Source organism: Argopecten irradians, chromosome 11 (assembly GCF_041381155.1).
Source record: "Argopecten irradians isolate NY chromosome 11, Ai_NY, whole genome shotgun sequence".
Classification (NCBI taxonomy): domain Eukaryota; kingdom Metazoa; phylum Mollusca; class Bivalvia; order Pectinida; family Pectinidae; genus Argopecten; species Argopecten irradians.
The window spans coordinates 30,195,939-30,208,056 of record NC_091144.1 but is presented as its reverse complement, the minus strand read 5'-3'; the positions used below and the strand labels follow the sequence as shown (position 1 = coordinate 30,208,056).

The window sequence follows — 12,118 nt, the reverse complement described above, 5'->3', positions numbered from 1 at the left end:
TTTACACAATGTTTACGACCTCAGTCATAATTTAATTCCATCAAGGCGGTATAACACCATAAAACAACACACAGTCGACGATTATTTTCTGATTATTACAAAAAGTATCCTATTAAACCATGGTACATATTATGTATACCCAGATTGTCAATGTAATTTACAAATGAAAGAATTGTTGGTGTTTTCATTTGGAATGATCCAATTTTATTTTAAATGTTTTCAAAACAAAAGGAAGAAATTTCGATGTTAGCATAATAAGATGTTGCTGGCGTTGACTATAATGATCAATCATGTTTTGCAAGATCCGCACGCAACTAGAGTTTGGGTGGTAAAACTGTGAATGAGTCTGAACATACGACACATGTTGGAATATTTTTAGACAAATACTTGAACATATTTCTGGAAGACGGTGTTTTCCCTTCCAAACAGTCTTGGAAATTGTTTGTGTTAAACCCACGTTGTGAGCTGTTATGTGCGAAATGTAATGTGATATCTCATGATACTTTAGTTCATTGCTTACTTGATTGTAAACATCAAGGTTCACAAATATTGTCAACAATTATCCAGTTGGTTTATACGTAAAATTAGACAATTTAGATAGACACGAACTTATTTGTGTCCTATTAGGGTACATCCCTGATTATATACAGGAACTATTACCGGGTGATGGGTATTCTATAAGATTTACGTTTGTTGTTGCTTTTCTGTGAAAGCTGCTGAATTAGCGTTTCAGTAAATATGTGTATACATTCTTACATTTATATCATGAAGTCTTTGAAGATGTCAGTTTGTATTTAATCATTTTTCCTTATTAATGTATTGAATTTTTTCCTCTCAATATATGTACTTTTTTCCTCTCAACTTTCTTATAACAATGTCCTGATTTAGGAGGGCAAATATGTGTTATTTATGTAATCGCTTTCATTTTTTTCTGTTTGTAATTCTTTGTCTTAAAGTTTTGTATAAACTCTTCACTTTTGGAGGAATAAAGTCAAAGAATATAATTTACAAAAGAAAGAATTGTTTGCGAATTCATTTGCAATGATCCAATTTTATTTTAAATGTTTTCAAAACACAAGGAGGAAATTTCGATGTTAGCATACAAGGAAATCTCTACATAGCGGATTCCTATTCATTACTTGTTTGGGAGATGTCTTTGTTAATGGTTGGACTGCCTTTGAGAGGGGGTGCCCGTATTACACTGTGGATAAACTATATCATCGCATCCAAATTGTTTTCACCATGGCTACGCCCCTGTTGACATGGGTAAAAATGAAATGACGCATTTCAAAATCGGCAATTGAAATAGACATGGAAAGATATTTTTTATTTTCAAGTTCAGAGTGGTGTAGATAATAAGATGTTGCCTGCGGTGACTATAATGATCAACATATCAACAAATGGACGAAGGATGACGGGTATTATTTTTCCTGAAGAAAGTTAAACACAGCTACTTAAGACATTCTTCCTGTTTTAAACTAATACTATTTTTGCATGCCTATATATCACCTCTTTGGTGCACTTGAACATACGTATAGGAGAAACACCTCAAACTGTAGATTAGTCAAGATAATGGACAATGCGAGGCCCGAAGGGCCGAGCATTGTTCATTACCTTGACTAATCTACAGTTTGATGTGTTTCTCTTACTTAAAACATGGAACTCTGATGTACAATGCTAACTATGGCTATTGTGTAACTAATCTACAGGTAAGGCCTTCACCCATCTTTGACACTGGACATGTCAGCATAGTAACTGTTGTAATATGTCTTCTCTGGCCGTGCATGCATTGCGTGAATTTTTCATGAAATTCCATACCAATGTTGTTACCAGAGAATTTTTTGTGAGCTTGAGTTCTCTTCATTCTGAGTTGAGCAGTACAAGAGGCAACATGGCAGACAGTGCAGATCAGATCTTTACGAAGTCAAACTATCTAAAATGATTATCAAATTTCCAATAAGAAGTTTATTTTGTAATATGTTGATTTAACTGCTCTTTATGTCAGAGGCAGACCATTCACTTGGATATAACTTGTCGGATATTCATGGAGGATTACCATGGAAACGTAGTAATTTTGAATATACCGCTCTACGTTATGAAATGAAGAATATGATTGGTCCTAAAACATAATATCAAGATTTAGTGGATTCTAAAGGAAACTACATTGAAATTCAGTGAAAACGGCAAAGTGATGAAAAAAATGCTTAAAATTCCAAATTAGTTCAGTAGGCTTTGTGTGATTCTTGGATAAGGAATTATACCGAAATTATTCAATTTGGAAAACGTGGATTTATGTGTTACGTGTATGTATTCAGGAAATGAAGCAACAAGGACATAGTCATTCAGATCCCCCGCCAATGGAGATATCAAAGCTGAAGTAAGTTTGATTGTGGAGACTTATGTGTATGAAAAAAGAACAGGAAAAAAGGAAGTTGAGCTAAAGAAAGATGGAGTATAATTCAAGTAGAGCGGGGCTGCAATTGTTGAATCAGGTATACAGCCTTGACATTTACATTAGACTATATACACAAAGATGGGTGGAGTTTTGCAAAGTAACATTTACCATTTACCATGATATTTTCAGCAATGTTTCCATGGTAACGGAAAAAGTGCAAAAACTGAAAACCTAAAAATAGCAAAAGGTACTACTAGACCATAAAAAGAATGTGTCTATGAAGTTTCGTGGAAATATCTCTGCTGGTTTTAGAATTATGCTCCGGAAATGAACCTGCTACAAAAATATGATATTTTCAGCAATGTTTCTATGGTTACAGAAAAAAGCACAAAAAAGTGAAAACCTAAAAATAGCAAAAGGCACTACTAGACCATAAGAACAATGTGTCTATGAAGTTTCTTGGAAATATCTCTGCTGGTTTTAGAGTTGTGTTCTTCGTTGGGCGGGGGATAATTAACAGTGAAATTATTGGGAAATAAACCGAAAGCATTCATTCAATATTCAAAGAAGGAAAGTACACATATCTATCTAAAATTAAAACATCATTGTAGGAATGTCTGTGCTATCGAAATACTGAGTCTTGATTTTCAACACAAGGAGTAATTTTATGCGTTGTGGTTGATGTGATTTGATTTATGCCGATGTCCAAGAATCAATATATAAAACGGAAAATATGTAATAATATGTATTATTGAAGTTTTCTATTACATTTATGTTGAATTTGATTACATTTATTTGTTATTTATCTGTCCAATTTTACAATGCTGCATGTAGTGTCACTCTCTACCTTTCATTGTACATTAGTTTACCTGGAACTGTAGATTAGTTGAAACTAATCTACAGCTACAGGTAAACTAATGTACAGTGAAAGGTGTACTAATCTACAGACAGAACAAGTACTTGAACAATTGTCTAAGTAAAGTACTGGGGACAACAAAAGATGACATCATAGCCATGTTTTAAATGTAACTAAGTTGATCACAAGGGTGAGTATTTATCACGGCTATAAACTATGTCGACTCGTATAATTTATTACCTTGTAAAATATACAAAAATGTACATTTCAGGAAAGGTCACAAGGTTCATGCATAAGTGGTTGTAAATTCTGTTGTGTTCAACTGCACTTAAGTGATTTATAGACCTGCCAAATATCACTAGTTAAAACAGGAATTTAACTGTATTAATACATTTGCATTTGATTGATTTAATCTCCTGTTATTAGGACGTTCATTACAGCATACTTCTCAATCAATCATAATAAACAAGTGATAAAATAAAAAGCGATGTCTATATTTTTATATATTTAATTTTATCGTGAAAAAACGGACCTTTTACATGACAAAAAATATAAACTTGTGAACGTCTTGTATACTCGGGACGTTCTCTAATAATTAATTTGAGTTCCTCCTCTGATTGCGTTCAATGCTAAGTGGCAACAATTTGCACGAAGCCGTGGTATTCCAAAATGCCAAAAATCTACTAAAACTTTATTGACATTCATTCACCATTTTCAGGGAATATCAGAAATAAAATCCAACCGTATGAATGATATTGTAAGAACATTTTCGAATTGAAGTGCATACAAATGAAAAACATACCGATTCACATATATTCTAAAATTATCACAGACTCGGTTGAACATAAAAGGTAAAAAGTCTCTCCATTACGTCGAACATCTTAGGAACAAAATACACATTGTCAAAATAAACTACTACAATTTAGCACCGAGTATATATTATGCCATGTTTGTTTTTGAAATGTTCTCCTGATAACTTTATATTGATTATGTTAAGTCATTCACCCCCAAAAGACACATTGAGCCACTTCTAAAACAAAGACCGGACCAGTCCATTTTGAAACTTCAGGAGTGAATGAGTTACACATGTCTTCTACTTTGCAAGAACTCGATATAAAACATATTGTGTGAGAAGCCTTTGTTGGCCGATAGGCGGACTCACTGTCGGGAACTTGACAAGTAATTTCCAGGTGAATAAGGCGACAAATATCACATCGTTTTTTCGATTCATTTGCAACAGTCTGCCGTTATTTCACCAAACTGGCACACATCAGCCACCGTACACTTGTGATAAAACAAGAAAACGGTAGTTTCATTTAATTATACCACTTCGACAAAACAATGACAGCAAAAAAGTCGATTATGATAAACAGAATCATGTTTACGGAGGCTGGGAGGAATGGACAACTAGTGTACTGGCAATAAGAAAATCAGGGAATGAGGGAACGCCATTCTCGATACTCCAAGGGTTACAAAACAACAAAAACAATAGTAAACCCCCTGGAGTATCGAGGATGTGGGAACGCAAGCTGACAGAGATGAGTCCTAGATGACCATTCCTATGAAAAGGGAAAGGAGGAATAAAGCAACATTAGCAAAGACTAGTGAAAAGAAAATCATACTGGAAACAGCGTTCAATCGACACTGACAAAGTCAAGAAGAAGGGAAAAGAAAATGGACAGAAGAAATATAAGAATCATGCTATTGTTTCGGGACGCGTTGTATTATGTTACATTAATAATCACATGAATGACTTCGTCAAGTGTTATTAGTCTTGGTTGATCGGAGAAGTTGGAAGGAAATAACATTGATGACTTACAATAAGATTACCAAAACGCGAATACCTATATTGGTAGTATTGACAATATGCCATGACCCTGAAAATGGGGACATTTAAAGGGAAGAAGTCATTGTTTCTGCTAGCAGCTATTGTTTCATATTTACTCATTTAGAACCTTTGCTTACTGATATGGAATGATAATTTTATGATAGTGAAACCAACATAATAATGTCAAGAAAGAACGAAGATCCTGTTAAGACATATCAATGCTACCGTCTAAGCCTAGATTTCCAATGAGAATATGACACTTCCACGCTTGTAACAGTTCCTTTGCCGTGTACTCATGTGACACAATTGTCTTCCAGAACCGGTCGGCCGTGAACCAAACTTTGAACATGGAAAACAGGTTACAGTTGATTGGTCTAACTTTGAGCTTATAAGCCACGATACCGACAAAAACATCGTCAAACGTGAAGTGTTTTGTATACTGACTAGCGATATGAACATCTACAACAAAATCCATGGACATCACAATAGCACCGGCACTTATGAAGTCGGGATAAGCAGGATAAGGGAAATCTCGTTTAGAAATAAACCACTTATTGCGCATGTTCCGCACGGGAACTGGGTTCCTGTTGATCCAGCCCATGTAGAAATCCCTGGAGCGCCCAGAGGTACGTAAGAGTTGGACGAGAAGATCTGTCGCGACGTAGAAATCGTCATCAATGACCATGACGTATTCAGCTTGTCGACATTCGTTGGCCGCCCATTGAATCCCGCCACGTGTTTTCCATGTGTTATTGTAATACATATCAAAGAAGTCTATTTGGAGAGTATCTTCATAATATACTATTTCATTTCGCAGGAACTCATGGTAACGATTCTGTCCACGCATTATTCCGGTCAGAAACAATCTTCGTATTCCGAATTTCTTACAGACTTCTGGATTGGCCCATGTCTGACGAATCACCTGCCGTCTATCAAAATGGCGCAGGGCAGATTTAATGAGGAATAAAAGAAACACTTTTTGACCTTTTTCGCACACTTTTGTGGGGCTTCGTATGAAACGGAACGGATATTCGTTCACCTTAAGGGGAGCAACATACCCACTACCCTTGTATACATTTACAAGTTCTCGCATGTTCACGTTCAAAGGGTAACTATCATTGAACACATTGGATTGTTCCTTGGTAGACTGATACAGACTCTTTCTCAACAATTCTTGCCATTTTTTATTTTCTTTCGAATAAAATATATCTGGTGATGATTCAAAGGAGAAATTTACCATTGCATCTAATTCATCAAAAGTTGCACTTCCTTTCGCAATGCATCTTGGGTCCGATGGATCTTTTGTGTGTCTATTAACGCCGTAGATATATATTAGAATATAAAAACATGTCATAAGTAGTCCGAAGACAACAATCACTCGACCGGACACTATCATGTTCCTTTAGAATTTGTAAAATCGCAGAAGAATATTTGGTTATAATCTGTTGATTAACTTTACGTCACTTTTGGGATCCATTTTGACGACGCCACATATAGGATGTTCCGATATCGTAATAGAAGTCTAAATCCCATGCGTACACTGTTTATCCAGTTGTGAAAGTTCCCGTCAATGATTCTTCACCCTAATCTCGATCCGGCCATGCAGAAGTTTTTTTATTGAAACTTACAACAAACTGGATACACGTGTATACAAATACACCCCTTCCCGTGTGTCTATATTTGCTATTGTACTCAAAAACACGTACCCGATATTGATTGTAATTTGGCCAAAGATTTAAACGCCGCATTATCTGCTTGTCAGCTTAACGAAATCGTAATAGGTAGTTCCATATTGAAAATATTATTATGAATTATCATTTTCAATTTAAGTCCAATTCAAATAAGTGTGCATGACGTCTATGACATGAAATATTGTTTCCAAGTTGAGCATAATTCCACCAAAGAAATCTTTTTTTATATTTTGTTCAAATATCAGTATGTGGATTGCGCATTCGCCTGTGGTTTGAGAGAGACAAAAAAGAGACAATCTACCGAATCTGACATGTACAAATGTGTTCAAACTAAATCAATGGTCCGTGATATGGTGTTGGCGAAAAATATCCGGAAATCTTTTTAGTGTGTAACACAACAGGAATTTAAACACGTTTTTTATTTTCGTTAATGACATAAATTGCTTGAAACATTAAACATAAAACGGTTTATGATAGGATATTATTTAGCTGTTGTTAAAAAGTGATGATTAACGTAGTTTGAATTCAAATGGAAACGGATTTATCTCAAAATGATTTCTTGAAAATTCGTTGAGTGTAAACACAGGTTTACGGCGCGCGCGCAAAAAAAAAAAAAAAAACTAAAAATACTGAAAGGTTGTTTACTTAGTCTGTATCCCATTTCCAGAAAATGGGGTAATTAATTTTAAAATGCTCTGAACACCACAAAAATCAACCGATCTGAATATTTTTTAGCTTACATTGAAGACAATGCCTTACTGGTCACTATGGCATACGATATGATGGGAATATGGGCGAAGTTTATTTCATATCGAAAGTTGAATTACGAGGATTCGTGTAAAAATCGGAAAAGTACACGCTACATCCCCAGGTCACGATTCCCTAATGAGCACAGACCGACTAAAATCGCCATCTATTCAACGAATGCATCCCTGAAGTGCAGATCCTCAATACAAACTCACTTACTTATAAAAATTGCACATAAGTATCCCTTAGCGATCCCCACGCTCCATTTATTGTCATGCAGAACAGATGATCACCGATCTCGGCCTTTATGTGTCTGTCGTCTCCGATTTGTTATAAGCTATCTGATTGGTCCACTCGCTCCTAGTAGTCAATCAGAGAGCTTGTATTCTTTGGCTTAAAAATCGGCTTAATTACCAAGAAAGTAAAAAATGACGTCAACATTTGTAACATTGTTTCTGATTGGCTGGTCAAAATCTGCGGTAAAATTAATCTGTGTTGTAGCAACCAGATGAATATACAAAATCAAACCAATTACATGTACTAGTATTCCCCAAAATTGATTTGGAAGAAATGGTACAGATGGTTTGGAGTTACACTGTAATGAAGTTTATATGACCACAGTATATGCAATCGACACCTGTTTGACTTTATCAGTGGTTTCGGTGTAGCTCCACCTTAATCTATACCACAGAGACCCGGCACGAAAACGTTTAACCAACAGTATATATATATAAATTATAGTATAACATGTATATCGTTGGTTATAAAAAAATCGTGCCAGGTCCCTGTGATCTATACGGAGGGACCTGGCACGAAAAATTTGAACCAACAGTTTACATATATATTATACATGTATTATAATTTCTTTCATACCTACGGGTGTAATACTGGCTAGTCTAGGGCAATACGCTCATGCCGTCTGAGGCTGTATTGCATGGCTACCCATGCAATAAAGCCTCGTGACGTCACGGTGTCAACAAAATTTCCATTTTCTCGGTAATTTTCTATTACATTTTTTTTTCACAAACCTGACTGATTTTACTATAAAAGATGCAAACAAAGGAGTTTTTGTTGAAAATATCATCTTTTTTCGGATGCATGAAAAATTGTCTGTCCGCCGTGGATTTCTTCGAATTTATTTCAAAATGGCGGGATAATATAGTTGTAAAATTGCTATAAATTAAAAACGTCGAGGTATGAAAGAAAAATACTCTTTCATAAGTGGATATGAAGGATAGGGATATTCTACCCTCGGGATCACAAAATGTTGCAAAACCCTCCGGTAGAATATCCCTATCCTTCATATCCACATATGAAAGAGTCTTATAATATATATGTATACTGGTGGTTAAAAAATCTCGCCAGGTCCTGTTGCTACCAACCTGTCAGCATAGGCACTTGGCTCTATATATGAATAGTTGTTTGTTAGTCACATAAATTACATCATGGATATGTTCAGAAACATACATACATACATAATACATATTTCTGGTATCATATGTAATGATTGATATCGACAAAAATTCACATAGAATAACTTGATGGCAATATTATACAGCCAAATGACATGTATAAAGGTATTTGCATCTTAAAAATCGCTATTTAGAAGCATACTGTATACCTGTATAGTTTATGTTTAGGTATAGGGGTACCCGTTGATATAGAGCCAAAGACCTGTGTTTCGTGTAGATAAAATGGTTAGTAATGGGAGATGCGGGAGTTAAAAGATAAGTTTTCCCTGAATAAAGTCGTGTATAGTTTGTAAGAAGTGCACGATGGGGGCATCCTCGATATTCCAGGGGTTCCGTTCACTTACGATCTCTACACCCCTGGACTATCTCATAGTGAAATTGAAGGCAGCTCAGCGGAAAACATTTGACCAATCACAGGCAGGCAAAGATTTCCTTTGAAGACTACAGAGAGAGCGACGCCAAACATCAAAGCCACACAGTCAACCACAGTGTACCGTCATAGGGCTCTTTTGATGTACATCGTATGACTAAATTAACTGTTCTATTCTGTTGGCTCCAGTTTTACTATGAGATAGTCCAGGGGTGTAGAGATCGTAAGTGATCGGAACCCCTTGAGTATCGAGAATGACGATGGGGATGCCGAAGTCGTTATATCTTATATGCATGATTTGCATGACGCAAGCGTCTGTGCTCTGTGTAAAGCAAAATGGACATTACATAATACAGATCTACATGCATGGGGAAGGTATAAATAAAAAGCTTGGTTAGCGTAGACATGATGAGGAAGTGTCAGCTGAAGGTTTTCTGTCATGTGTATATAATGCTCAACCCTAAAGTTAAAGTTTATATATAACCCACGATAACATACGTGTGCGCGCAGCGTAACGGAGACCTAATCTGTGAGAACATTAATTCGTCTTCATGCCTTATCAGCGAGATAAACGCTAACTACAACTTACACACTATCTGTATCTCAGACAACCTTGACCATACCTATTCACGTGGATATGCCCATTACTGCTTAGTTGGATTTCGGCCATGTGACCAGAAAAGATGAGCTTTGTGAAGTTAATTCTGACTTCATTCTCTCTCGTTTCTTTTCTGTCTGTTGTTGTATTAACATTATTTTACATGAATATAAATTCAAGTCATCCATCAACTGAGTGTATCGCCGCTAAGGAACGGAACAATTCAACATTATATTCATTAGAAAACCCAAGATGGCTTTCGGAAGTGCAAACAAGTATTGAACTTGATAACCACGTACAAATACCATTCTACAACGATACCAGATACACGTCATATCCGCTCGATATCGACATGGTGAAGTTAGTGAAATATTATAGAAAAGGATTACAATATGCTTCAGCAAGGAAAATTAACGAATATCCATATTCATTTACAACAAAACCGGAAGTGACGTGTTTAAACAGTACAAAATTGTTAATCCTTATCAAATCTGCCCCTAGAAACAGGGAGAAACGACAAGCTATTCGGGAAACATGGGGAAACGAGGATCTCATATCGGGATTTAAACGAGTTTTTGTGTTGGGGAAATCAAGGACGGATGATGTAAATATCGAACAGGAAACACAGACTTATGGAGACATACTACAACTTGATTATTATGATAGTTATTATATGAACACGTGGAAAACACGTGGTGCTTTGATATGGGCAAGTTCGAGCAAAGAGTGTGATTACGTCATGTTAGTCGATGACGATTATTATGTGGCAACAGACTTGTTAATTCAGCAACTTGAATTGACCGGAACCGGAAATGAAACTCTGTATATGGGCTGGGTCAATCCAAGGTCATATCCGTTCAGATGGAAAGGTAGTAAGTGGTATGTAAGTCCAACTGATTACCCATACAACATTTACCCGCCATTCGTAAGTGCCGGAAGTATTGTGATGTCAATGAAATTCATCACCGATTTTGTAATAGCAAGCCAGTTTACGAAACATATTAAATTTGACGATGTTTTCTTAGCCATCGTTGCCAATAAACTTGGCGTGGCTCCAATTAATAACAGGTTGTTTTACACAGGGAAAGTGGATTACTGGGACACACAGTTCTGGACAACGCTTACAGCTCATGGCTACAACCCAACGGAATTAAGAAATGCTTGGCAATGTCATAGACGTTTGAAAACGAATGGGCTTAATATACATCTGTAACAAAATTTGTCTTTGATTGTTTTCCTTACGATATAATTTTTCGTTGTCAGTCCACGTCCATCGTTTTAACTGACGTAAATCATGCAGTGACATAAGGGGCATTCTGATCTACCGGAGTTATTTTCCCTTAGTTTTCCCCGGTCCGTACCAAGTGCAACGAGAGGAAGTATAGCTTTGGTAGATCACAGGCGTTTTGCTCTATCCCCATTTTCTCCTTTCTCTCTCTTTATATAATACTGTGTCGACACAGTTTTACATACATAAAGAGAGTAAAATGTCCATAGAGCCAAACGCCTGTGGGTAGATCAGAATGCATAAGTTGTCAAGCAAACCGACTTTAATAAAGAGTATAGCATTAGATCGCAGGGTCTCGTTCATTATAATGAGATAAGGAAAAGATAGGTTAAGTATATTTACATATATTACATGTGTAAATAGACGTGACCTATAATATGACCCTGTCATTTGATAAGCCGATTGACTGATAAAATGTTCTTTTCATTGCTTGCAATTACGAAGTAGTGTTTAGAAATGTCGAGTATGAAAACGTTTGAAGATGTCATATTTTAAAAACGGTACTAAATTAGTATCTTGCTCACGCCAATCTATATTCGGGCATATTTGTAAAACATCAGAAATAAGGATACCGTAGTGTAACACGAGAGTAGAAAATTTAGCGGCCAGACCGGTATTCGAACTTGGTTACAGATGATCGACGATCGACTCAGTCCAATACCGCTACACTGCTACCTCCTTTTTTCAAAGTCTTCGCCCTCGAAGATATACGAGACCCTTAAACCACCACTATGGGTATTTTAGTTAGGCGTCAGGAGAGGAGAAAATGTAGCGGCCAAACCGGGATTCGAACTCGGGACTTCCGAACACTAGCCGAATGCTCTACCGCTGAGCTACCTGATCACCGATGATCGACCCGGTCCAAACCCGCTA

General features: G+C 36.4%; 2 protein-coding genes across 2 annotated transcripts; one reads left to right on the top strand and one right to left on the bottom strand.

Annotated features, from left to right (window-relative positions):
• Positions 1 to 3,785: 3,785 nt before the first annotated feature.
• On the bottom strand, positions 3,786 to 6,853 carry LOC138335271 (beta-1,3-galactosyltransferase 5-like). The gene has a single exon (XM_069284280.1). The coding sequence runs from the start codon at positions 6,473 to 6,475 to the stop codon at positions 5,285 to 5,287; it is 1,191 nt and encodes a 396-aa protein (XP_069140381.1). The 5' UTR covers positions 6,476 to 6,853; the 3' UTR covers positions 3,786 to 5,284.
• A 3,456-nt stretch (positions 6,854 to 10,309) lies between these two features.
• On the top strand, positions 10,310 to 11,170 carry LOC138334548 (beta-1,3-galactosyltransferase brn-like). Its single transcript, XM_069283200.1, has one exon. It carries the CDS (start codon positions 10,310 to 10,312, stop codon positions 11,168 to 11,170), a length of 861 nt encoding a protein of 286 aa, XP_069139301.1.
• Positions 11,171 to 12,118: the final 948 nt, after the last annotated feature.

Bases quoted from the DNA above. Each gene is read 5' to 3' on its own strand.
- LOC138334548 (XM_069283200.1), top strand. From the start codon at position 10,310: ATGGTGAAGTTAGTGAAATATTATAGAAAAGGATTACAATATGCTTCA.
- LOC138335271 (XM_069284280.1), bottom strand. From the start codon at position 6,475: ATGATAGTGTCCGGTCGAGTGATTGTTGTCTTCGGACTACTTATGACA.